Below are 25,493 nucleotides of genomic sequence, written 5' to 3' on the forward strand. Positions count from 1 at the left end.
CTTAGCCTCCGGAGATGATAAGGTCTGCAGATGCCCATTAACCAACTGCTGGTTTTTACTTATTAAAATCCCATTATGATCTGTACAGGGCAGAAAGATATTAAAAGTAAATTATACTTTCTGCGTGCATCTTCCTTTGAAAACTTTTAATAAGCAAATATATAGTTTAGTTCCTTTGTGAGAACTAAACACCAGACCTTTGTCCACTACCTAGAGGATGGGGATTTGACTGGTGGGTCATCACTGGGCTGTGAGAAAGAGAACTCAGATGTGGGCCAAGGCCAAAGCCAGAGCCAGGGTCGGGTTGCAGGAGCCACTGTCCGTGAGAGCTGGGTTTAGGAGAGCACGGCCACCTCTGCAGAGAACTCTAAGCAGGAACTCATCTCAGAGCCCAGGTGAAGCCAAGGTGGGGGTCACCTTACCACCAGTGAGACACAGCCAGAAGTCCTCCCTTCCCAACCACTAAAGACTCTAGTGTTTAAAAGGCTGGTACTTGTCATTTTTGAAATCTCTCGAGGTTGGGATATGTCTGGAGCTTTGGGGCTGCATGATTTTTACTTTAATAGGGGAAGTAGGGTTACAAAGTGTGGGGAGACTTCAGAGCCGTCAGGTGTCTGTATTCTTTGGGAATGGGTGTCTTCTGAAGCCTCCCCAATAATGAGAGCAGGTCTGTGTAATCCTTCCTTGTTTCCTAATCTTTCATAATGGGTCTGTGACAGTGTGACAGTTTATCACAAATGTAAAAGCTATTGGAGATTATGAAAAGTAAATGAAAATTATATTGTTAGGTATTTAAATACTGTTGACTAGTAACTATATAATAACGCATGCATGCATACACACACACACATATGTAGAACTGCCTAAAAGAATTTTACAGTTTAGCTGAAATGACCATCTTAATAGAAAAGACATCTTTTGATGAATAACTGTTCAATTCAATGGTACAAACAGTAGGTTCTCTGGGCTAAATAGAGAGTGGGAATATTTAAAAGAGACTTCCTGGAAGAGTTGGGAAACCAGAGAGGATGGAGGTTGTGAAAATGGTATGACCAAAGGCACAGAAGTGTGAAAGCCCCATTTGTTCAGGATTTCAGGATTTTTCAAGAGAACTAGTGGGAAATAGAGTAGAAAGATAAGGCAGAGCTGGAATAGGATGTCAGCCACTGCCTGCCCCAGCCCAGCCAAGTAACAGGTAATTGAAGATGGGAAGTCAGCAACTTCAGTTCAATCCATGGGACAGTAAAAACTAAGTCTTTCAGTATCTTAGGTGCCTCATCCTCTTACCTCGCTAGGGTCTGGGGTTCGTGGCAAAGGGTTTGAAAATAACATGGCAAGCCAGGAAGCTATTGGGTAGGTCCTGAAAAAAAAAGAGAGCATTGTGATTTTAAGAGTAATGTCTTTAAAAAAATTTTTTTAATTTGTTTTACATCTTTATTAGAGTATCGTTGCTTTACAATGCTGTGTTAGTTTCTGCTGTGTAACAAAGTGAATCAGCTATATGTATACATATATCCCCATATCTCCTCCCTCTTGCGTCTCCCTCCCACCCTCCCTATCCCACCCCTCTAGGGGGTCACATAGCACCCAGCTGATCTCCCAGTGCTATGCATCTGCTTCCCACTAGCTATCTATTTTACATTTGGTAGTGTGTATATATCAATGCTACTCTCTCACTTCGTCCCAGCTTACCCTTCCCCCTCCCCGTGTCCTCAAGTCCATTCTCCATCTCTGCATCTTTATTCCTGTCCTGCCCCTAGGTTCATCAGAAGCATTTTTTTTTAGATTCCATATGTATGTGTTAGCATATGGTATTTATTTGTTTTTCTCTTTCTGACTTACTTCACTCTGTATGACAGACTCTAGGTCCATCCACCTCACTACAAATAACTGAATTTTGTTTCTTTTTGTGACTGAGACTTACGTTATATTTTATTATGTTTTTATATATAACATAGTATAATTATATATTATATATAATATAGTATATATTATATACTATATTGTATTATATTTATATTCCATTGTATATATGTGCCACATCTTCTTTATCCATTCATCTGTCAATGGACATTCAGGTTGCTTCCATGTCCTGGCTATTGTAAATAGTGCTGCAGTGAACATTGTGGTACATGTCTCTCTTTGAATTATGGTTTTCTCTGGGTATATGCCCAGTAGTGGGATTGCTGGGTCATGTGGTAGTTCTATTTTTAGTTTTTTAAGGAACCTCCATACTGTTCTCCATAATGGCTGTATCAATTTACATTCCCAGCAACAGTGCAAGAGGGTTCCCCCTTCTCCACACCCTCTCCAGCATTTATTGTTACCACGTAGATTCTCACCACCCCTGTCCCAACTGTCAGACATTCTTGAGTTGTTTTTCAGAGTGGGTATGAGGGAAATAGATACTTTCTTCTCCCTTCACGTATGCCTACTACTCAGCAACAAGCCCCAACCATCAACCTCTTCCACTTACCTTCTGACATAGACATCTGCACGATGCCTGCCTGGACAAGACGGTAGGTGGGACAGAAGGAATTTATTTAGTCTGTTTAAAAATGGAACTTGTAACTCTGGCTTTCTGGCACAGAGCTCCTTGGCCTAAACTCCTTTGTAAATAATGAGCATCTTTCTTCAGTTAATAAAATACTGGTGGATGTTTCTGTGGAGACTGCTTTGAAGATTTGGTTGAATCAGAGGAACATATCACCAAGAGATGCTCCCATTACGGTAAATGGCTTCATAGAACACAGGCCTAGGGGTTCTGAAAGTAGAACATTCTAGGTTCGGATTCCACCTCTTCCATGTAAAATAGGGCTGGTCCTTGCAAAGTTGTGTAAGTGATTAGAAACAGTTTATATAAAGTACCTGGTACATGGATATTCAGTAGAGGGTAGACGTTATAAATAACATCTACATTTTTTTTTTTTTTTTTGCGGTACGCGGGCCTCTCACTGTTGTGGCCTCTCCCATTGTGGAGCGCAGGCTCAGCGGCCATGGCTCATGGACCCAGCCGCTCCGTGGCATGTGGGATCTTCTCAGACCGGGGCACGAACCCGTGTCCCCTGCATCGGCAGGCGGACTCTCAACCACTGCACCACCAGGGAAGCCCAACATCTACATTTTATGTAGGTTCCTCCTCCTGAGTTGGGGGTTTGCTATGTTGCATTAATTCTGTTAGATGGTTTTAGATTAATAAGGTGGCACAGATGGATGGTAACTACCTCAGGCAACATTCTCTGCAAGCAGTGACCCCACGAAGCCATCCTGGCAGGGGCAGGCCTTGTGCACGCTCAAGCTCACACAGTCACTGACAGGAAAAAAAATCTTTTTATTTTTGCTTTGCTGAGAAGGTGGTACTGAATGTTTTCTTCCACTGGGAAATCAATTTCAGTCTGAAGTGGATCTAAGTAAGTGAGGTCGTACTACTGCTTTTCTAAAAGAGACACATATTTCTGTTTTTATTAATCATAGAACTGACACAAGCCTGGTAGAATTTGTAAAAGGAAACATGCTCCCTCTCCTTCTTGCTGTATCTACTGCCATCTAGAAATTAAGAGAGAAGGGATTTTTGTCTTCCAGTCTAGAAACCATACCCTCTTCTGGTTTAAAACAAGCAAGCAACCTCATGTCCTTGGAGACCTGCCATATATGAGTTTCTGGAGTAAAAGGAATTTTCAGAAATTTTTGTCGGCTGTCACTTTTGAAGGCAAAGTAACAAAGTCGTGATGCCAAGAGATGCCTGAAATAGCTGTGCCTGTAATTATGGGGCTAGATGCTTCCTTGTCACAAGCTTGAAAACATGTTCTTTTTGGAGTTGAATCTAATATTAAGGACCATTGATGTGGACGATGCGAGGTTTTTATTCTATACTGGGGTTTTCTGATATATATAGTGCAGCTCACTTTAATGTAGTGAGATACAACAAAAATCTCAACATAAAACACACCAGTGTTGGATGAGAAGAGTATTAGGATCAGAATTAACTTGTTTTATAAAATGATTATCTGCAAAGTTTCTGTAAACAGCAGTTATTCCTTATCCTTTTGAACTTGGTTTAACTACCCCATTTTTTCTTAACATGCAACCTTCTTACACACAGAACTGATTGTATGAAGTGGAGTATAGCCTTATGGAGCTCCATGATGGGTCAGTGGTTACCTTCATGCAGAGGTTTGTGGTCCATTTTTTGCCTCTGCTGGGCATTCTACACCAATAACCAAGCAGCCTGTAGGGGGCAGCAGAATGCCAAATAAAACACCTGTTCCTGGGGCTGTCAGGCTTTTCTGGCTCATTGCCCGCCCCTTCTTGGTCCATGATGCAGCACCCACCCTTCTCCCCTTTGCCTGGCAAAATTCATCCTCTAGGCCTTGCCAGGGTGGGAACCTTTACCATTAAGCCTCCCATAACCCACTCGCCTCCACTGACCCTGTTCTCCTCCACACTCTTAAGCCCTCCTGGTATACTTTGTACCATATCATATAACAAACAAGTACCATATCAGCTTAATGATGGGACTTGTTTGCTATTGTTTCACAACCAGCTATAACTGTCCTTTGGGCAGGAACAACGTCTTATGTCTCTGTGTTGCTCATAATGCCAGGACTGCCCTGGAGGCCTAAATAAATGCTTGACAGCAGATGGAGGATTCCTTGATCGGTAGTGAGTGCTTGATGCGTATTTGCTAACTTGATTGTCAAGATGGTCTTGTTTGTGCAGGAGAGAAAGTATTTTCTTTGCTTCGCTTGTTTCTGAAATACCTCCACTCTCACATGCTTTCCGGTTTGTTTCAGATTGGGATGTAAGATAGGAGGGCTTTCAAAATAAACCCAGAGGTGTAATGGAAAACACTAACTCTGGTGCCATGGTTGCAGATTTGCATCTAGGCTCTTCCCCTTCTCAGCCCGTTTTTCTCACCCAGATAGTGGGGCTAGCTAAGCTGATCACATAAGCTACCATCTAACCTGGAGCACCTTTGAAAGTGAGGGAGGACATTTAAAAATACTTACAGTCACATAGTCTCTAGAAGTATTTATTGACTGGGGAATGGTTTTTATTTTGTATTTTTTGGCTTGCCTATAAAGCTGTTCTATTCAAAAATGATTTTAAAAATAATATTTCTGACAAAATATTAAAATAATATATAAACAAGACAACTTGTCCATGGGTTGGCATGCTAGAACAGCATATGGTGTTTCAAAGAATCAAGCTGAGTGATCCATGGAAAGTGTCTAGTGCCGTGCCTGGGACACACTGTGTATTCAGGAAATGATGATTTCCTTCTCCTTCGTGGAAGGAGGTTGGACAAAGAAGCACTGACCAGCAGTAAACAAAGGCCTATGGGCTTTTTTAAAAAGGCTGCTGTAAGGAGGGTGTGTTCCTAGTTGTCCAGATCCTGACAACCCAAGATGTGAGTTTTGCCCAACTCTAGCAGGAACATACTGATTGAAGAACATGGCTCTGTGGGTATGTAGTCAGACAGCTGTCTCAACAGTAGAGAACATACCCAAGGGATGGCTGTACCTTTCGGGTGATAAGTCGGCTGCCCTGTGAGCACAGAGCTCTTCTCTTCACTTGCGAATTCGTACTGCTTCTGGGCAACTTCCCGGGAAAGCTGGAGGATCTGGCCTTGGCACCCCTCTTCTGCAGGAGCTGTCCTGCCATTTAGGGGCCTGAATTCAGCAATTGTGCTTAAATACTGGGTTTACCAGAAACTTAATAGTTTGAGCTGTAAAATACATACCTGCCTTGAAGTCTGGTGTCCTCATGGAACCAGAAACTTAATTGCCATCCTGCGAGTGAGCTTCTAGAGTTGGGTGCATCCCTTTTAGAAACTCTAAATTCAATACTCCTCACCCTGCCTCCTATAAGTGCTGTTTTGCTCTAGTAATGAGAGCTCTTTAGCCTGTGTGTTCATTTAAGCTAAAGCCCCTCAGAGCTGAGATCTATGTATTGCCACCTCCGTGTGTGTTGGAGAATTCAGGGAGTGCTCTGTGGCTTCCTGGAAGTCAGGAAGGGTCTGCACACGGGGAATAGCAATGTGTGATGGGAGAATCAAGCCCGGGAGCAAGTGGTATTGCCGGGACAACCCTCCACATGGTTCTTAAAAGCCTCTTCTGTCTCTAGGTATGTGTACATTCCAATGGGCGGGTCCCAGCACGGCCTGCTAGGGACACTGTTTTCCACTGCAATGACGTTTGCGTTTGTGAGCTTCTGGCATGGTGGGAATGACTACCTCTGGTGCTGGGCAACACTCAACTGGCTGGGAGTCACCGTGGAGAACGGAGTCCAGAGGCTTGTGCAGGCGCCGCGTGTCCAGGACAGCTTGGTGAGCTGGGTCCTTGCTTGTGCAGTAGGCGACATCCACGCTCGGTGGACTGGGTTTGGGAGGGAAGGCGGTCATCACGTTTACCCCATTGTGGGCCATTTCTGCTAGATTGGTTCAAAACTCGTGTGCCCAGAAGTAGGACAGCTGAAAAAGAGGCTTCTGTAGCTATTTTTTAAAAATAAATGTTTTAACTATAAAAGTAATACATATTTATTATATGAGAATTAGAAAATTCAGACAGGTATAAGGAGAGAAAAAAGTCTCCTCGAGAGAAACCACTGTTAATACCCATTCTTCTAAATTTTTTTTCTCTCTCTCTACACACACACACACACACACACACCATTTAAAACATGCTGTTATACTAGAGATACAGTTGTATCAGGACCCCTTTCTTTGTCATCAAATGCATTTCTAACAACCCTTTTTAATGGCTTCATAGAATTCCATTATGTGGATGTGTCATAACATTTAATTAGTCTCCTATTATTAACATGTTGTTCTAGTTTTTTTGCAGTTACCAGTTGCATTGAGATGACTGTCATAACCAGGGTGCATTCTTCAGTGTAACATTGCTAAGTTAAATGTTTTTCTCACTTTTAAGTTTTGCCATACATACCTGCTTACCTGTTTCTTAACTGCCCTGTAGACAAAGTTTGCCAATTTACATTCCTACCCAACAGTGCCTGAGAATGCCCTTGCCAATACTGAGTAGTACTGATACTTTTAATCATTGCTATTTTGATAAGTTTTAGTAGCATAAAAATCAGGTAAGGATTTAAGACATATTCACACTCTATAGGCAAATGATTTGGAAAATTAAGCATTTTTCTTTACACACATATTTTAAGTGATTTTAAACTATGAGCAAGTGTTTTATCATGTAAATCTGGCATAGTATGTATTAGAATCTTATAGGAAATCATCAATTCTGAATATGCAGCAATATTCCGATAACCCTGAAAAAAGTATCTAAAAAGAAATATGCTAGCATCAGTGTTCATGGCAGGCAGTAAAACACAAGAAATTTACTGGGAAATGATTAATGTGGGTAAATTCCCCCTGTATTTGCAACTAAAGCAAATGTATTTCAAAAAGCCAACATCACCAAAATATAATACATTTGAGTGTTTTTCTATAAAGATAGCCATAGTACAAGTGGACAGTTGTTTCAATAAAAACTGATACAAAGCATATAGCAAAGATAACACTCCTGAAGGAATTTAAATATGTTTATGTATGTTTACAGATAAGTATTTTATTCAGTACTAGTACCCAGCAATCAGCAGGAAAGAAATGTCAGTGAATTCCAGTAGAAAGTTGGAATTTCAATGAAAGTCATGGCTTTGTAACACAAAGAAAAACCATGAAAGGTGGTATCATAAAGGTTACAAACTTCACCCTCAAATCTAAGTAGTCTTCCCCAAAGTGGCAAACCCAGTCATCAGCCATGAAAGCCAGAAAATTCTTTTCAGCCCTGGCTGAAGCCCTATAACATATTTCCATGTTCCTCATGAAGGGTCTGACATTAACCTTGAACTTAATCTTAAGCAGAGCTCCGTAGACTTTGAGCCGTGGCTTACATTACTAAGAAATCTAAAGAATCTAAAATATTAAAGGAATAACCCACACTGTGCAATGCAGTGTCTGGCTTGTTAATTTTGGTTAATAATGAAGGAAGACAGTGAAAAGACATGCTCACGGGATGAAGCGCTTGAATGTCTGCTCTGCCCCATCACAGCTCATTCCAGGACCTTCACGTGTTCACCTCATTTGAGCTTCCATCCACAATTCAAGCTCCCAGGTGTATAGTAATTTCTGAACATGCATTTTTTTGGTGAGATATATGTCTTGTATATTGCAAATGTGGTGTTGAGTTTACATATTTATTGAGCAAGAACACATTTTGTAAAACCTATTTTTATCATCTGTCTTGCATCCTGACAGCCTGGTGCTTGGCTATGGCTGTTTAGACTAGGAGCTCCTTGAGCACAAGGTCAGGACCCCATTATCACTTATATCCCCGGTGGTTAGCTGCGTGTCTGAGTTAGCCTCAGTAAGTCAGTACACAATTAATGCTTCCAAATTGGGTTCTTTAGTTCTTCTTCCACTTGTCCACGTAAGGACTTCTTCTCCATTACTCTGCTTCTTATACAGTTCAGCACAGATTCTCTTTTCTTTCAGAAAAACATGGCTGGCGTTACAGATGTACACAGCCTTTTTTTTTTTTTTTTTTTTTTTTCCATTTTTTTTTTTAAGTTTATTTATTTATTTTTTTAATTAGTTTCTGCTTTATAACAAAGTGAATCAGTCATACATATACATCTGTTCCCACATCCCTTCCCTCATGCATCTCCCTCCCTCCCACCCTCCCCATCCCACCCCTCCAGGCGGTCACAAAGCACCGAGCTGATCTCCCTGTGCTCTGCGGCTGCTTCCCACTATCTATCTACCTTACGTTTGGTAGTGTATACACGTCCATGCCTCTCTTTCGCCTTGTCACAGCCCACCCTTCCCCCTCCCCATATCCTCAAGTCCATTCTCAAGTAGGTCTGCGTCTTCATTCCCGTTTTGCCCCTAGGTTCTTCATGACATTTTTTTTTTAAATTCCGTATATATGTGTTAGCATACGGTATTTGTCTTTCTCTTTCTGACTAACTTCACTCTGTATGACAGACTCTAGGTCTATCCACCTCATTACAAATAGCTCAGTTTCGTTTCTTTTTATGGCTGAGTAATATTCCATTGTATATATGTGCCACATCTTCTTTATCCATTCATCCGATGATGGACACTTAGGTTGTTTCCAGCTCCGGGCTATTGTGAATAGAGCTGCAATGAACATTTTGGTACATGTCTCTTTTTGAATTATGGTTTTCTCAGGGTATATGCCCAGTAGTGGGATTGCTGGGTCATATGGTAGTTCTATTTGTAGTTTTTTAAGGAACCTCCATACCGTTCTCCATAGTGGCTGTACCAATTCACATTCCCACCAGCAGTGCAAGAGTGTTCCCTTTTCTCCACACCCTCTCCAGCATTTATTGTTTCTAGATTTCTTGATGATGGCCATTCTGACTGGTGTGAGATGATATCTCATTGTAGTTTTGATTTGCATTTCTCTAATGATTAATGATGTTGAGCATTCTTTCATGTGTTTGTTGGCAGTCTGTATATCTTCTTTGGAGAAATGCCTATTTAAGTCTTCTGCCCATTTTTGGATTGGGTTGTCTGTTTTTTTGCTATTGAGCTGCATGAGCTGTTTATAAATTTTGGAGATTAATCCTTTGTCAGTTGCTTCATTTGCAAATATTTTCTCCCATTCTGAGGGTTGTCTTTTGGTCTTCTTTATGGTTTCCTTTGCTGTGCAAAAGCTTTGAAGTTTCATTAGGTCCCATTTGTTTATCTTTGTTTTTATTTCCATTTCTCTAGGAGGTGGGTCCAAAAGGATCTTGCTGTGATTTATGTCATAGAGTGTTCTACCTATGTTTTCCTCTAAGAGTTTGATAGTTTCTGGCCTTACATTTAAGTCTTTAATCCATTTTGAGCTTATTTTTGTGTATGGTGCTAGGGAATGATCTAATCTCAAACTTTTACATGTCCCTGTCCAGTTTTCCCAGCACCACTTATTGAAGAGGCTGTCCTTTCTCCACTGTACATTCCTGCCTCCTTTATCAAAGATAAGTTGGCCATATGTGCGTGGGTTTATCTCTGGGCTTTCTATCCTGATCCACTGATCTATCTTTCTGTTTTTATGCCAGTACCAGACTGTCTTAATTACTGTAGCTTTGTAGTATAGTCTGAAGTCAGGGAGCCTGATTCCTCCAGCTCCGTTTTTCATTCTCAAGATTGCTTTAGCTATTCGGGGCCTTTTGTTTTTCCAAACAAATTTTGAAATTTTTTGTTCTAGTTCTGTGAAAAATGCCATTGGTAGTTTGATAGGGATTGCATTGAATCTGTAGATTGCTTTCGGTAGTAGAGTCATTTTCACAATATTGATTCTTCCAATCCAGGAGCATGGTATATCTCTCCATCTATTTGTATCATCTTTAATTTCTTTCATCAGTGTCTTATAGTTTTCTGCATACAGGTCTTTTGTCTCCTTATGTAGGTTTATTCCTAGATATTTTATTCTTTTTGTTGCGATGGTAAATGGGAGTGTTTTCTTGATTTCATTTTCAGATTTTTCATCATTAGTGTACAGGAATGCCAGAGATTTCTGTACATTAATTTTATATCCTGCTACTTTACCAAATTCATTGATTAGCTCCAGTAGTTTTTCGGTAGCATCTTTAGGATTCTCTATGTATAGTATCATGTCATCTGCAAACAGTGACAGCTTTACTTCTTCTTTTCCAATTTGGATTCCTTTTATTTCCTTTTCTTCTCTGATTGCTGTGGCTAAAACTTCCAAAACTATGTTGAATAAGAGTGGTGAGAGTGGGCAGCCTTGTCTTGTTCCTGATCTTAGTGGAAATGGTTTCAGTTTTTCACCATTGAGGACAATGTTGGCTGTGGGTTTGTCATATATGGCCTTTATTATGTTGAGGAAAGATCCCTCTATACCTACTTTCTGCAGGGTTTTTATCATAAATGGGTGTTGAATTTTGTCGAAAGCTTTCTCTGCATCTATTGAGATGATCATATGGTTTTTCTCCTTCAACTTGTTAATATGGTGTATTACATTGATTGATTTGCGTATATTGAAGAATCCTTGCATTCCTGGGATAAACCCCACTTGATCATGGTGTATGATCCTTTTAATGTGCTCTTGGATTCTGTTTGCTAGTATTTTGTTGAGGATTTTTGCATCTATGTTCATCAGTGATATTGGCCTGTAGTTTTCTTTCTTTGTGACATCCTTGCCTGGTTTTGGTATCAAGGTGAGGTCGGCCTCGTAGAATGAGTTTGGGAGTGTTCCTCCCTCTGCTATATTTTGGAAGAGTTTGAGAAGGATAGGTGTTAGCTCTTCTCTAAATGTTTGATAGAATTCACCTGTGAAGCCATCTGGTCCTGGGCTTTTGTTTGATGGAAGATTTTTAATCACAGTTTCAATTTCAGTGCTTGTGATTGGTCTATTCATATTTTCTATTTCTTCCTGAGTCAGTCTTGGCAGGTTGTGCATTTCTAAGAATGTGTCCATTTCTTCCAGGTTGTCCATTTTATTGGAATAGAGTTGCTTATAGTAATCTCTCATAATCTTTTGTATTTCTGCAGTGTCAGTTGTTACTTCTCCTTTTTCATTTCTAATTCTATTGATTTGAGTCTTCTCCCTTTTTTTCTTGATGAGTCTGGCTAATGGTTTGTCAATTTTGTTTATCTTCTCAAAGAACCAGCTTTTAGTTTGGTTGATCTTTGCTATCGTTTCCTTCATTTCTTTTTCATTTATTTCTGATCTGATCTTTACGATTTCTTTCCTTCTGCTAGCTTTGGGGTATTTTTGTTCTTATTTCTCTAATTGCTTTAGGTGCAGGGTCAGGTTGTTTACTCGAAATGCTTCCTGTTTCTTAAGGTGGGATTGTATTGCTATAAACTTCCCCCTTAGAACTGCTTTTGCTGCGTCCCATAGGTTTTGGGTCGTCGTGTCTCCATTGTCATTTGTTTCTAGGTATTTTTTAATTTCCTCTTTGATTTCTTCAGTGATCACTTCGTTATTGAGTAGTGTATTGTTTAGCCTCCATGTGTTTGTATTTTTTACACATCTTTTCCTGTAATTGATGTCTAGTCTCATAGCATTGTGGTCGGAGAAGATACTTGATACAATTTCAATTTTCTTAAAATTACCGAGGCTTGATTTGTGACCCAAGATATGATCTATCCTGGAGAATGTTCCATGAGCACTTGAGAAAAATGTGTATTCTGTTGTTTTTGGATGGAATGTCCTATAAATATCAACTAAGTCCATCTCGTTTAATGTATCATTTAAAGCTTGTGTTTCCTTATTTATTTTCATTTTGGATGATCTGTCCATTGGTGAAAGTGGGGTGTTAAAGTCCCCTACTATGATTGTGTTACTGTCGATTTCCCCTTTTATGGCTGTTAGTATTTGCCTTATGTATTGAGGTGCTCCTATGTTGGGTGCATAAATATTTACAATTGTTATATCTTCTTCTTGGATCGATCCCTTTATCGTTATGTAGTGTCCTTCCTTGTCTCTTCTAATAGTCTTTATTTTAAAGTCTATTTTGTCTGATATAAGAATTGCTACTCCAGCTTTCTTTTGATTTCCATTTGCATGGAATATCTTTTTCCATCCCTTTACTTTCAATCTGTATGTGTCTCTAGGTCTGAAGTGGGTCTCTTGTAGACAGCATATATATGGGTCTTGTTTTTGTATCCATTCAGCCAATCTGTGTCTTTTGGTGGGAGCATTTAGTCCATTTACATTTAAGGTAATTATTGATATGTATGTTCCTATTCCCATTTCCTTAATTGCTTTGGGTTCGTTATTGTAGGTATATTCCTTCTGTTGTGTTTCTTGCCTAGAGAAGTTCCTTTAGCATTTGTTGTAAAGCTGGTTTGGTGGTGCTGAACTCTCTCAGCTTTTGCTTGTCTGTAAAGGTTTTAATTTCTCCATCAAATCTGAATGAGATCCTTGCTGGGTAGAGTAATCTAGGTTGCAGGTTTCTCTCCTTCATCACTTTAATTATGTCCTGCCACTCCCTTCTGGCTTGCAGGGTTTCTGCTGAGAGATCAGCTGTTAACCTTATGGGGATTCCCTTGTGTGTTATTTGTTGTTTTTGCCTTGCTGCTTTTAATATGATTTCTTTGTGTTTAATTTTTGACAGTTTGATTAATATGTGTCTTGGTGTATTTCTCCTTGGATTTATTCTGTATGGGACTCTCTGTGCCTCCTGGACTTGATTAACTATTTCCTTTCCCATATTGGGGAAGTTTTCAACTATAATCTCTTCAAATATTTTCTCAGTCCCTTTCTTTTTCTCTTCTTCTTCTGGAACCCCTATAATTCGAATGTTGGTGCGTTTAATGTTGTCCCAGAGATCTCTGAGACTCTCCTCTGTTCTTTTCATTCTTTTTTCTTTATTTTGCTCTGCATCAGTTATTTCCACTATTTTATCTTCCACCTCACTTATCCGTTCTTCTGCCTCAGTTATTCTGCTATTGATCCCATCTAGAGTATTTTTCATTTCATTTATTGTGTTTTTAATCGATGCTTGATTCATCTTTAGTTCTTCTAGGTCCTTGTTAACTGTTTCTTGCATGTTGTCTATTCTATTTCCAAGATTATGGATCATGGAAATAGAATCTTGGATCAGCTTTACTATCATTATTCTGAATTCTTTTTCAGGTAGACTGCCTATTACCTCTTCATTTGTTAGGTCTGGTAGGTGTTTATCTTGCTCCTTCACCTGCTGTGTGTTTTTCTGCCTTCTCATTTTGCTTATGTTACTGTGTTTGGGGTCTCCTTTTTGCCGGCTGCAGATTCGTAGTTCCCGTTGTTTTTGGTGTCTGACCCCAGTGGCTAAGGTTGTTTCAGTAGGTTGTGTAGGCTTCCTGGTGGGGGGGACTAATTCCTGTGCTCTGGTGGTTGAGGCTCGATCTTGTCTTTCTGGTGGACAGGTCCACGTCTGGTGGTGTGTTTTGGGGTGCCTATGGCCTTATTATGTTTTTAGGTAGCCTCTCTGCTAATGGGTGGGGTTGTGTTCCTGCCTTGCTAGTTGCTTGGCATAGGGTGACCTGCACTGTAGCTTGCTGGTCGTTGACTGAAGCTGGGTGCTGGTGTTGGGATGGAGATCTCTGGGAGATTTTCGCTGCTTGATATTATGTGGAGCTGGGAGGTCTCTTGTGGACCCGTGTCCTGAAGTTGGCTCTCCCACTTCAGAGGCACAGCACTGGCTCCTGGCTGCAGCACCAAGAGCCTTTCATCCACCCGGCTCAGAGTAACAGGGAGAAAAAGTAGAAAGAAAGAATTAGTAGAAGAAAGAAAGAGAGAGGGAAAGAAAGGAAGAAGGGAAGAAAGGAAGGAAGGAAGGAAGGAAGAAAGAAAGGAGGGAGGGAGGGAGGAAGGATGGAAAGAAAGAAGGAAAGAAAGGAGGGAGGGAGGGAGGAAGGAAAGGAAGAAAGACAGGAGGGAGGGAGGAAGGAAAGAAAAAGAAAGTGGAAAGAAGAAGGGTGGGAGGGAGGAAAGAAAAAGAAAGAAGGAAAGGAGGAGCGGAGGGAGGGAGGGAGGAAGGGAGAGTAGGAAAAAAAGAAAGAGCAGGTAAAGTAAAATAGAATAAAGTATGAAATATAGTAGCGTTATTAAAATTAGAAAGTAATTATTGAAAAAAAAAAAAAAAACCGGACCGATAGAACCCTGAGACATATGGTGGAAGCAAAGCTATACAGAGAGAATCTTACACAGAAGATTACACATACACATTCACAAAAAGAGAGCAGGGGGAAAAATCAAAAATCTTGCTCTCCAAGTCCACCTCCTCAATTTGGGATAATTCGTTGTAAAAAGAGGAAAAGGGCGAGAAGTCTGAAATCTTGCTCTCTAAGTCCACCTCCTTAATTTGGAATAATTCGTTGTAAAAAGAGGAAAAGGGGGGAAAGTCTTAAATCTTGTCCTCAAAGTCCACTTCCTCAATTTGGGATGATTCGCTGTCCATTCATGCACTCCACAGACGCAGGGCACATCAAATGGACCGTGGAGCTTTTTTTTTTTTTTTTTTTTTTTTTTTCTGTACGCGGGCCTCTCATTGCTGTGGCCTCTCCCGTTGCGGAGCACAGGCTCCGGACACACAGGCTCCGCGGCATGGCTCGCGGGCCCAGCCGCTGCGCGGCATGTGGGATCTTCCGGGATAGGGGCACGAACCCGTGTCCCCTGCATCGGCAGGCGGACTCTCAACCACTGCGCCACCAGGGAAGCCCGACCGTGGAGCTTTAATCCGCTGCCTCCGAGGCTGCACAGAGAGATTTCCCTGCCTCTGCTCTCACAGCTCCCGGGTCTCAGCCTTGGACCTGGCCCCGCCTCTGCGCGTAGGTCGCCGGAGGGCGTCCGTTCTTCGCTCAGACAGGACGGGTTTAAAGGAGCCGCTGATTCGGGGGCTCTGGCTCACTCAGGCAGAGGGGAGGGAGGGGCGCGCAGTGTGGGGCGGGCCTGCGGCGGCAGAGGCCGGCGTGACGTTGCAGCAGCCCGTGGCGCTCCGTGCGCTTTCCCGGGAAAGCCGTCCCGGGGTCTCGGGGACCCCGGCAGTGGCGGGGTGCACAGGCCCCCCGGAAGGCGGGGCGGACAGTGACCCGCGCTCGCACACAGGCCCCGCGGCGGCGGCAGCAGCGGCGGCGGCGGGCGGCGGCGGGCGGCGGCGGCCGCGGCGGCGGCGGGCCGCGGCGGCGGGCGGCGGCGGCGGCGGCGGCCCACGCCCGTCTCCGAGGTCCGTGCCTTACCCGCGGCTCGTGCCTGTCTCCGGCGCTTCCCCAAGCAGCCCTCTTAATGCCCTCTCCTCGCGCACCAGGAAACAAAAGGGAAAAAAGTCTCTTGCCTCTTCAGCAGCTCCAGACCCTTTCCCCGGACTCCCTCCGGGCTAGCCGTGGTGCACTAACCCCTTCAGGCTCTCTTCCTGCCGCCAGCCCCAGTCCTCTCCCTGCGCTCCGACTGAAAGCCGATACCCGAGCCTCAGCTCCCAGCCCCGCCCGCCATGGCGGCCGAGCAGACAAGCCTCTCGGGCTGGTGTGTGCCTGAGGGCACCGGTCCTCTGTGCCAGAATCTCTCCGCTTTGCCCTCCGCACCCCTGTTGCTGTGCTCTCCTCCGCTACTCCGAAGCTTTCCCCCTCCGCCACCTACAGTCTCCGCCCGCGAAGGGGCTTGTAGTGTGTAGAAACCTTCCCCCCTTCACGGCTCCCTCCCACTGGTGCAGGTCCCGTCCCTATCCTATTGTCTCTGTTTATTCTTTTTTTCTTTTGCCCTACCCAGGTATGTGGGGAGCTTCTTGCCTTTTGGGGGGTCTGAGGTCTTCTGTCAGCGTTCAGTAGGTGTTCTGTAGGAGTTGTTCCACGTGTAGATGAATTTCTGATGTATCTGTGGGGAGGAAGGTGATCTCCGCGTCTTACTCTTCCGCCATCTTCCTCCGGGGTCCTGAAGCATGTCCTTGCCTCCTATCACACTGGAATCCCATCAAGCCTTCAGGCTTCCTACCAGCTTACAGGATGGAATCTGCTGGCGTCTCCCCGCTTTTCCCCTCCATTAATGGCAGGGTCCCAATGTGTACTTGCGACCCATGCTTTTCTCAAACCAGTGCTTCTCCCGTTTAGCGCGCGCCCTGTACACAGCCTTTTGAATAAATCGTTTCCCCACTTGGGCTACATCCTTCCCTCTCTTTCATGAATCCATTTCCCATTCATTTTTAAAATTGAGATACAATATTATTGTACAACATTATATGTTACAGGCGTACAACATAGTGATTCACAGTTTTAAAGGTTATACTCCATTTATAGTTATTGTAAAATATTGGCTATAAATTTACCATTCTTTTGTCAAAATCCAAATAAGCACTTAATGCCTCCTTGGTACTTAATTTCATCTGATTTTAGTCTCCCCAGTTGATCTGATAGTGTTTTTAAAATATGGGCTCTCTCCCCAGGCCTCTTAGACACTCTCCCCAGGCCTCTTAGACACTCTCCCCAGGCCTCTTAGACACTCTCCCCAGGCCCCTTATACACTCTCCCCAGGCCCCTTAGACACTCTCCCCAGGCCCCTTAGACACTCTCCCCAGGCCTCTTAGACACTCTCCCCAGGCCTCTTAGACACTCTCCCCAGGCCTCTTAGACACTCTCCCCAGGCCTCTTAGACACTCTCCCCAGGCCTTTCATCCTTCATCTGTTTTTTTTTTATTTTTATGATGGATGGAAAGATATCTCAATAACAAGGATTATCATTATTTCTTTTCCCATATCTTCTTCATCTTCAACCTCAAAGCTTTGTCTGGGACACAAAATACAGTAGGATTCTATTTCTTGGTGACAGTTGAACACTCACTGAAAGACCAGTGAGAGCTGACTGTTGTAAATAGGAAGCCCTCTGACGTTCTAGCCAGGGCTTTCCTATCGAACTTTATGCAGTAATGGAAATGTCCATTGTGTTGTCCAATACACGTAGTCACGAGCCACACTGAGTACTTGAAATGCGCCTAGCATCACTGAGAAACTAGTTTTTAAATTTATTTAACTTTAATTAATTTGAATCTAAGTAGCCCCTTTGTGGCTAGTTGCTTCCATTTTGAACAGTACAGTTCTGGAACATACCCCTTTTCTAGAAAAAAAAAAAAGTAAAAGAATATAGTGTTTGACTCTGCTATAATATAGAATGATTTTTATTACTGATGTGGTGCCTTGTATATCCAGCTGGCTACTGAACCTCTCCACTTGAATATCTCACAGATATCTCAGACTTAACATGCATAATACTGACCTCGTGGACCCCTGTCCCCCAATAATTCCAATTAGCTCCTTTGCCTCTAGCATTCTCTATTTCTACAAAAGCCATCGTCATCTTTCTAGTCACTCAAGGCCCAAACCATCAAGTTATCCTTTGTACCTCCCTCTCTCCCAGTTCTACCTGTATGTACGTTCTACCTCCTAGGTAGATCTTAATTTTTAAAAATTGTTTCCATTTCCACTGAATCATCCTAACCCCACTGTTATCATTTCTTGCCCAGTCTACCAAGTAGCTTTGAACTGGTCTCCCTGCTTCCACTTTTACCTTCTTCAGTTCATCATTCTCATAGTACTAAGTGATGCTTCTCAATAAAAACCTAACTAACCATGTTGTTGTCCTTAAAATCCTTAGTGGCATACCATTTTCTTGGGGCTCAGTCCACCATATTTAAGATGACCTATAAGGCCTTGGCTGATCTTGATCTTGCTACCTCTCTCCATCCTCCCTGCCTCTCTCCCCTCGCACTCTGTCCTTCCTTCTCTTCGTTTACATACCTGGGCCCTCCAGCCCCAGCTCCCCTGCACAGGCTCTTCCCTCTCTAGAATGCCCTTGCTCCTTTCCCTGCTATTTCATCCTTCAGATTTCACCTTCAATGACAGCTTGTTTGGGAACCCTTTGCTGACCCTCCTAAGTCAATCAGGTCCCAATTAGTAACTCATTTGGAGCACCTTGTATGTGGTCTCTTCTGTTGTACCTATCACAGTTACAATGAAATATTTTTATACAATAACTTATTTAATCCTTATCTCCCTCACGAGACTGTAAGCCTCATGAAATCAGACATCTGTATCCTTGACACATATCATGATGCCTGGCGCAGAGTAAACATGCAGTACATACTTGCTGAATGAATGAGTGAATATATTTTCTGACTTTACTGAGGGGCATATAAGAGGAAATAAGCTTACAGAGCACCATAAAGAATATAGATTGAATAGTGGAAGAACTCACTAAGGCTGAGGCTTATTGAACATTATATAGGGAGATTGTTTTGTAACAGGGTAGACACTAAGTGGTCTAGTGATGGCAAAATGCTAATTGGTCTAGTGATGCACAAAATATATATAGAGGAAAGAAAAGGGTAGGGAGGAGTTAGCCTTCCTGGTACCCTACTGCTTTATGAGAGGGGGAATTATTGGCTGTGACTCACTGAGGCCCAGAGCTGTAGAAAGCTGACAAAAGGCATTTTCACAAGGCACCAAGCAGGGTGGATGAAGAGGAGTTACTGCTAAAGCAGCATGCTTCTTCTCTGTACAAGTACTCTCCCGGGGAGCTAGAATTTGTGTTCAGCATAGAAATCTTTTAATAAGTGGAAACATTTTGAAGCATCAGTAGAGAGAAACTACTTCTTGCCAATTCTCGATTTGATCGCTCCTTTTTTTAAAAAACATCTTTATTGGAGTATAATTGCTTTACAATGGTGTGTTATAACAAAGTGAATCAGTTATACATATACATATGTCCCCATATCTCGTCCCTCTTGGCGTCTCCCTCCTTCCCACCCTCTAGGTGGTCACAAAGCACCGAGCTGATCTCCCTGTGCTATGTGGCTGCTTATGTTTGGTGGTGTATATATGTCATGCCACTCTCTCACTATGTCCCAACTTACCCTTCCCCCTCCCCGTATCCTCAAGTCCATTCTCTAGTAGGTCTGCGTCTTTATTCTCGTCTTGCCCCTAGGTTCTTCACGACCATTTTTTTTTTTTACATTCCATATATATGTGTTAGTGTACGGTATTTGTTTTTCTCTTTCTGACTTACTTCACTCTGTATGACAGACTCTAGGTCCATCCACCTCACTACATATAACTCAATTTTGTTTCGTTTTATGGCTGAGTAATATTCCACTGTATATATGTGCCACATCTTCTTTATCCATTCATCTGTTGATGGACACTTAGGTTGCTTCCATGTCCTGGCTATTGTAAACAGAGCTGCAATGAACATTGTGGTACATGACTCTTTTTGAATTATGGTTTTCTCAGGGTATATGCCCAGTAGTGGGATTGCTGGGTCATATGGTAGTTCTATTTTTAGTTTTTTAAGGAACCTCCTTACTGTTCCCCATAGTGGCTGTATCAATTTACATTCCCAGCAACAGTGCAAGAGGGTTCCCTTTTCTCCACAGCCTCTCCAGCATTTATTGTTTGTAGATTTTTTGATGATGGCCATTCTGACCGGTGTGAGATGATATCTCATTGTAGTTTTGATTTGCATTTCTCTAATGATTAATGATGTTGAGCATTCTTTCATGTGTTTGTTGGCAATCTGTATATCTTCTTTGGAGAAATGTCTGTTTAGGTCTTCTGCCCATTTTTGGATTGGGTTGTTTGTTTTTTTGATATTGAGCTGCATGAGCTGCTTGTAAATTTTGGAGCTTAATCCTTTGTCATTTGCTTCATTTGCAAATGTTTTCTCCCATTCTGAGGGTTGTCTTTTCATCTTGTTTATGGTTTCCTTTGCTGTGCAAAAGCTTTTAAGTTTCATTAGGTCCCATTTTTTAATTTTTGTTTTTATTTCCATTTCTCTAGGAGGTGGGTCAAAAAGGATCTTGCTGTGATTTATGTCATGGAGTGTTCTGCCTATGTTTTCCTCTAAAAGTTTAATAATGTGTGGCCTTACATTTAGGTCTTTAATCCATTTTGAGTTTATTTTTGTGTATGGTGTTAGGGAGTGTTCTAATTTCATTCTTTTACATGTAGCTGTCCAGTTTTCCCAGCACCACTTATTGAAGAGGCTGTCTTTTCTCCACTGTATATTCTTGCCTCCTGTATCAAAGATAAGGTGACCATATGTGCGTGGGTTTATCTCTGGGCTTTCTATCCTGTTCCATTGATCTGTATTTCTGTTTTTGTGCCAGTACCATACTGTCTTGATTACTGTAGCTTTGTAGTATAGTCTGAAGTCAGGGAGCCTCATTCCTCCGGCTCTGTTTTTCTTTCTCAAGATTGCTTTGGCTCTTCAGGGTCTTCTGAAATTTTTTGTTCTAGTTCTGTGAAAAATACCAGTGGTAGTTTGATAGGGATTGCATTGAATCTGTAGATTGCTTTGGGTAGTAGAGTCATTTTCACAATATTGATCCTTCCAATCCAAGAACATGGTATATCTCTCCATCTATTTGTATCATCTTTAATTTCTTTCATCAGTGTCTTAGAATTTTCTGCATATGGGTCTTTTGTCTCCTTAGATAGGTTTATTCCTAGGTATTTTATTCTTTTTGTTGCAATGGTAAATGGGAGTGTTTTCTTAATTTCACTTTCAGATTTTTCATCATTAGTGTTTAGGAATGCAAGAGATTTCTGTGCATTAATTTTGTATCCTGCTACTTTACCAGATTCATTGATTAGCTCTAGTAGTTTTCTGGTAGCATCTTTAGGATTCTCTACGTATAGTGTCATGTCATCTGTAAGCAGGGACAGTTTTACTTCTTCTTTTCCGATTTGGATTCCTTTTTCTTCTCTGATTGCTGTGGCTAAAACTTCCAAAACTATGTTGAATAAGAGTGGTGAGAGTGGGCAACCTTGTCTTTTTCCTGATCTTAGTGGAAATGGTTTCAGTTTTTCACCATGAGGACGATGTTGGCTGTGGGTTTGTCATATATGGCCTTTATTATGTTGAGGTAAGTTCCCTCTATGCCTACTTTCTGGAGAGTTTTTATCATAAATGGGTGTTGAATTTTGTCGAAAGCATTCTCTGCATCTATTGGGATGATCGTGTGGTTTTTCTCCTTCAATTTCTTAATATGGTGTATCACATTGATTGATTTGTATATATTGAAGAATCCTTGCATTCCTGGGATAAACCCCACTTGATCATGGTGTATGATCCTTTTAATGTGCTGTTGGATTCTGTTTGCTAGTGTTTTGTTGAGGAGTTTTGCATCTATGTTCATCAGTGATATTGGCCTGTAGTTTTCTTTCTTTGTGACATCTTTGTCTGGTTTTGGTATCAGGGTGAGACCCTCGTAGAATGAGTTTGGGAGTGTTCCTCCTTCTGCTATATTTTGGAAGAGTTTGAAAAGGATAGGTGTTAGCTCTTCTCTAAATGTTTGATAGAATTCACCTGTGAAGCCATCTGGTCCTGGGCTTTTGTTTGTTGGAAGATTTTTAATCACAGTTTCAATTTCAGTGCTTGTGATTGGTCTGTTCATATTTTCTATTTCTTCCTGGTTCAGTCTTGGAACATTGTGCCTTTCTAAGAATTTGTCCATTTCTTCCAGGTTGTCCATTTTATTGGCATAGAGTTGCTTGTAGTAATCTCTCATGATCCTTTGTATTTCTGCAGTGTCAGTTGTTACTTCTCCTTTTTCATTTCTAATTCTATTGATCAATTTTGTTTATCTTCTCAAAGAACCAGCTTTTAGTTTTATTGATCTTTCCTATCATTTCCTTCATTTCTTTTCCATTTATTTCTGATCTGTTCTTTATGATTTCTTTCCTTCTGCTAACTTTGGGGTTTTTTTTTGTTATTTCTCTAATTGCTTTAGGTGTAAGGTTAGTTTGTTTAATTGAGATGTTTCTTATTTCTTAAGGCAGGATTGTATTGCTATAAACTTCCCTCTTAGAACTGCTTTTGCTGCATCCCATAGGTTTTGGGTCATCATGTTTTCATTTGTTTCTAGGTATTTTTTTATTTCCTCTTTGATTTCTTCATTGATCTCTTGGTTATTAAGTAGTGTGTTGTTTAGCCTCCATGTGTTTGTATTTTTTACAGATTTTTTTCCTGTTATTGATATCTAGTCTCATAGCGTTGTCGTTGGAAAAGGTACTTGATATGATTTCAATATTCTTAAATTTACCAAGGCTTGGTTTGTGACCCAAGATATGATCTGTCCTGGAGAATGTTCCATGAGCACTTGAGAAGAATGTGTATTCTGTTGTTTTTGGATAGAATGTCCTATATATATCAATTAAGTCCATCTTGTTTAATGTATCATTTAAAGCTTTTGATCTCTCCCTTGAAGGAAGACACCTTCAGCGTGCTTGTTAGTTATTCCTACACAAAGAAGAATCTACATCTCAAGCTGCTCACCCACCCTACTCCTGATTTCCATTTCATTGAGTAATTTAAATACCTCCTCCTCCCCCAGCCCTTGTCCCTTCTTCTTTGCCCCAAGAGTGTTCTGCTGAGCTGATTTATGTCCTTTCTGAAGCAGTAAAATTTCTATGTATAGACTTAATTGAGAAAACATGCCTCCACTGAAAATCATGGACGGTCAGTCTAACGGTTCTTGGAGGGACCTGATGCTTTGCTGTGTCAGAAAGAACCCATAGCTCTGTGGTGATGTCCATTCAGTTTATCAGTTAAATTGATCAGTTTGACTTTGAAGAGGAGTTTGAGAGATCAGTCAACTTGAAAGGATAATTGATTGTAAAACTATTGGCATGATCCACCCAATGGTGTCCTAGTTCTGTGGAACCCTAACTCACCAGTTGGCTAGATGTACATGGCAGTTGGCCTGATCAGAAAACCTTTTCACTGGAGGTCAGTGATCATAGCCCAGTTAACTCACTGAAGGAATACAAAGCAAACTGGTCTGAGAAGAGTTATTCTGTTGGACAATGGCTCATGATCTTCTATTCCTCCACCGTTTGCATTCATTTTGACAAACAGAGATCAAGTGCTTCCTGTCAATGGCACTTTTCTTCAGACCAGAACCCTTCTTAGACTGAGCCCATTTAGGCAGAGTCAACCTGGTCCTTTGTTTCTGAGTTTGCTCACCTAGGAAAAAAAAATTTCAGCGCCCTATGTGGGAGATACAGTGCAGTTGGGGAACTCTGAGTAAAAGACTTGATCCCTCCCTCCTCATTCCTTTTTTTGCATATTCTTTTGGTGCTTCAATGAATACAGTGTACAGAATATCAGTGTATAGTGGTACAGTCTATTATTAGTCGATTTTCTCCATGAATAAGGTATCTCACCTAGCCTCCTATCAGGATGATCATCTTTGCAGTGGCTCCTTTGGATTAGAGAGGCAATAAAACCACGGAATGAGAGCTTTTCTCCATGAGGAGCTAAGTGATTTATATTTTAAAAATGGACTTGTCTTCATAAATGTCATAAAATACTAATTGGGCTATTCTTCCCAGGCATTGCTCAGAAGAAAGGTCTGGGCTGGAGACAGATGTTTCGGAGCATGTAGATGATATTTTGGAGCTGTGGAATTGTCTGAGACTTTCTAAAGAGAGGGAGTACAGAAAGAGAGGAAAAGGAGACTGCCCAGGAATGAACCTGAGGACACCAACGTTTAGAAGTTAGATAGAGAAGGAGGGGCCAAGAGGTGGGAGGGAAATCTAGAGGATAATTTCACAGAGACCAAGAAAAAGAAGGTACTTCATGGAGGAAGTGGTCAATGGTGTTGATGCTATTGGGGAGTCAAGTAAGGTGAGGTTATGGCTCCATGTCAGAGTGCTAACAGTGGAAGAGAAGAGCAGTGAGTCATCATCCCCATCTCCACGAGTTTATGATTTGGTTGGAGAGGCAAGATGTGTGCAAACCAGTTGAGGACCAGTATAAGGCATTATGTGCAGAGAGACCAGATTGAGTCATAGAGGCAGCTGATGTTCATAAGGGGTGGTGGTCAGAGTGAGCTAAGCTTTTAGGAATGGTTTATTTAAAGATCTGGGGCTTGAGTAGGATTCTGAGGAATTAAGATCTTGCATTTGGATAAGTAAGTAGAGAGAAGACAGGCTCAAGGCCAGGGGAATAGCACACACAGCCTAAAGTCAGGAGTGGGCATGCCATGTTCAGGAGAGGAGGCTGCTTTGACAGTCAAGGGGCTGTCACTGGGGACAATGGAGGAAAAGACGTTAGAGAGGCCAAATGGTCCCCCCATAAAGAGATTTGATTGCCATACTTAGAAATATAGAAATGCAACACTTAACCAAACAGGAGAGCATCAAATTAACATATTAATCCTACACGTTAGATTAGCCTTTGTAGTAGCCTGCTAGCCCTCACCTGGGCCCCTCAGTCTCAAAAAAGCAATGCCCGTTTTTATGAACAATGTGTTCCTTGGTGGATGACGATCTCTTGGCACCCCCCTCATTGTCTCCCACTCCAAAGGATCATTAACAGTGCAGGAAACATGGTGCAATTCACTGGTTATACATTTTCTTCTCTGTGGGAATCTGAACCCGTGCCTTAACCCCTCTTGGTCTGAGTGGTAGAATGCTGCAAATAATTCCACCTTTTAGTTCAAATATGTTTAGAAAGGCAAAAGCATTTTCAAAGGTTCTTTTTTAACTTTCCATTACTGAGTCTGCTATCTGACAGAAGGCTTTAAATGGAGGCAATTTTCAGATATTCAGCCCCCCTGGTCTGGTCAGCTCTGGGGCTTCTGCTGCCTTTCCCGTCCCTCTCAGTTTAGGCTTGAGCAAGGCAGGGGCTGCTCTCTTATCATTGCTGCCGCCAGGGCACTCTTGTCCATTCTCCCCTCCAAGTGCGCAGCACAAACCCTTACCCTGGGGAACTGTAGCCTCAGGAAAGAATACTGAGCCAAAGATGAGATTCCATGGCTTGAATGTAAATGGTTGAAACGGGCTTTTCTAGGTGGCTTGTGGTATGAGATTCTTTATGTGAGAGATCCTGATTTCTGCTTCTACAGCACAGATAAGTGGTGGTTACTCTAATCAGTCTAGTACCTAGCACTTTTCTATAGATGAGCTTAGGAAGAAGCACAATCTTATTATGTACATGCTGAAGCTTTGGATGTGTGTTTCCAAA

The 25,493-nt window shown here is 41.8% G+C and overlaps 1 protein-coding gene across 1 annotated transcript in view; it reads left to right on the plus strand.

Annotated features, from left to right (window-relative positions):
• HHAT (hedgehog acyltransferase) overlaps positions 1 to 25,493 on the plus strand; it is a 378,452-nt gene that overhangs the window by 282,100 nt on the left and 70,859 nt on the right. The window contains exon 10 of the mRNA XM_081223558.1: positions 6,127 to 6,328. Within this exon, the coding sequence (XP_081079684.1) occupies positions 6,127 to 6,328 (202 nt within the window). The remainder of the gene's footprint in view (positions 1 to 6,126; positions 6,329 to 25,493) is intronic.

The sequence above is a fragment of the Mesoplodon bidens genome (genome assembly GCF_964165515.1).
Source record: "Mesoplodon bidens genome assembly, chromosome: 2".
Classification (NCBI taxonomy): domain Eukaryota; kingdom Metazoa; phylum Chordata; class Mammalia; order Artiodactyla; family Ziphiidae; genus Mesoplodon; species Mesoplodon bidens.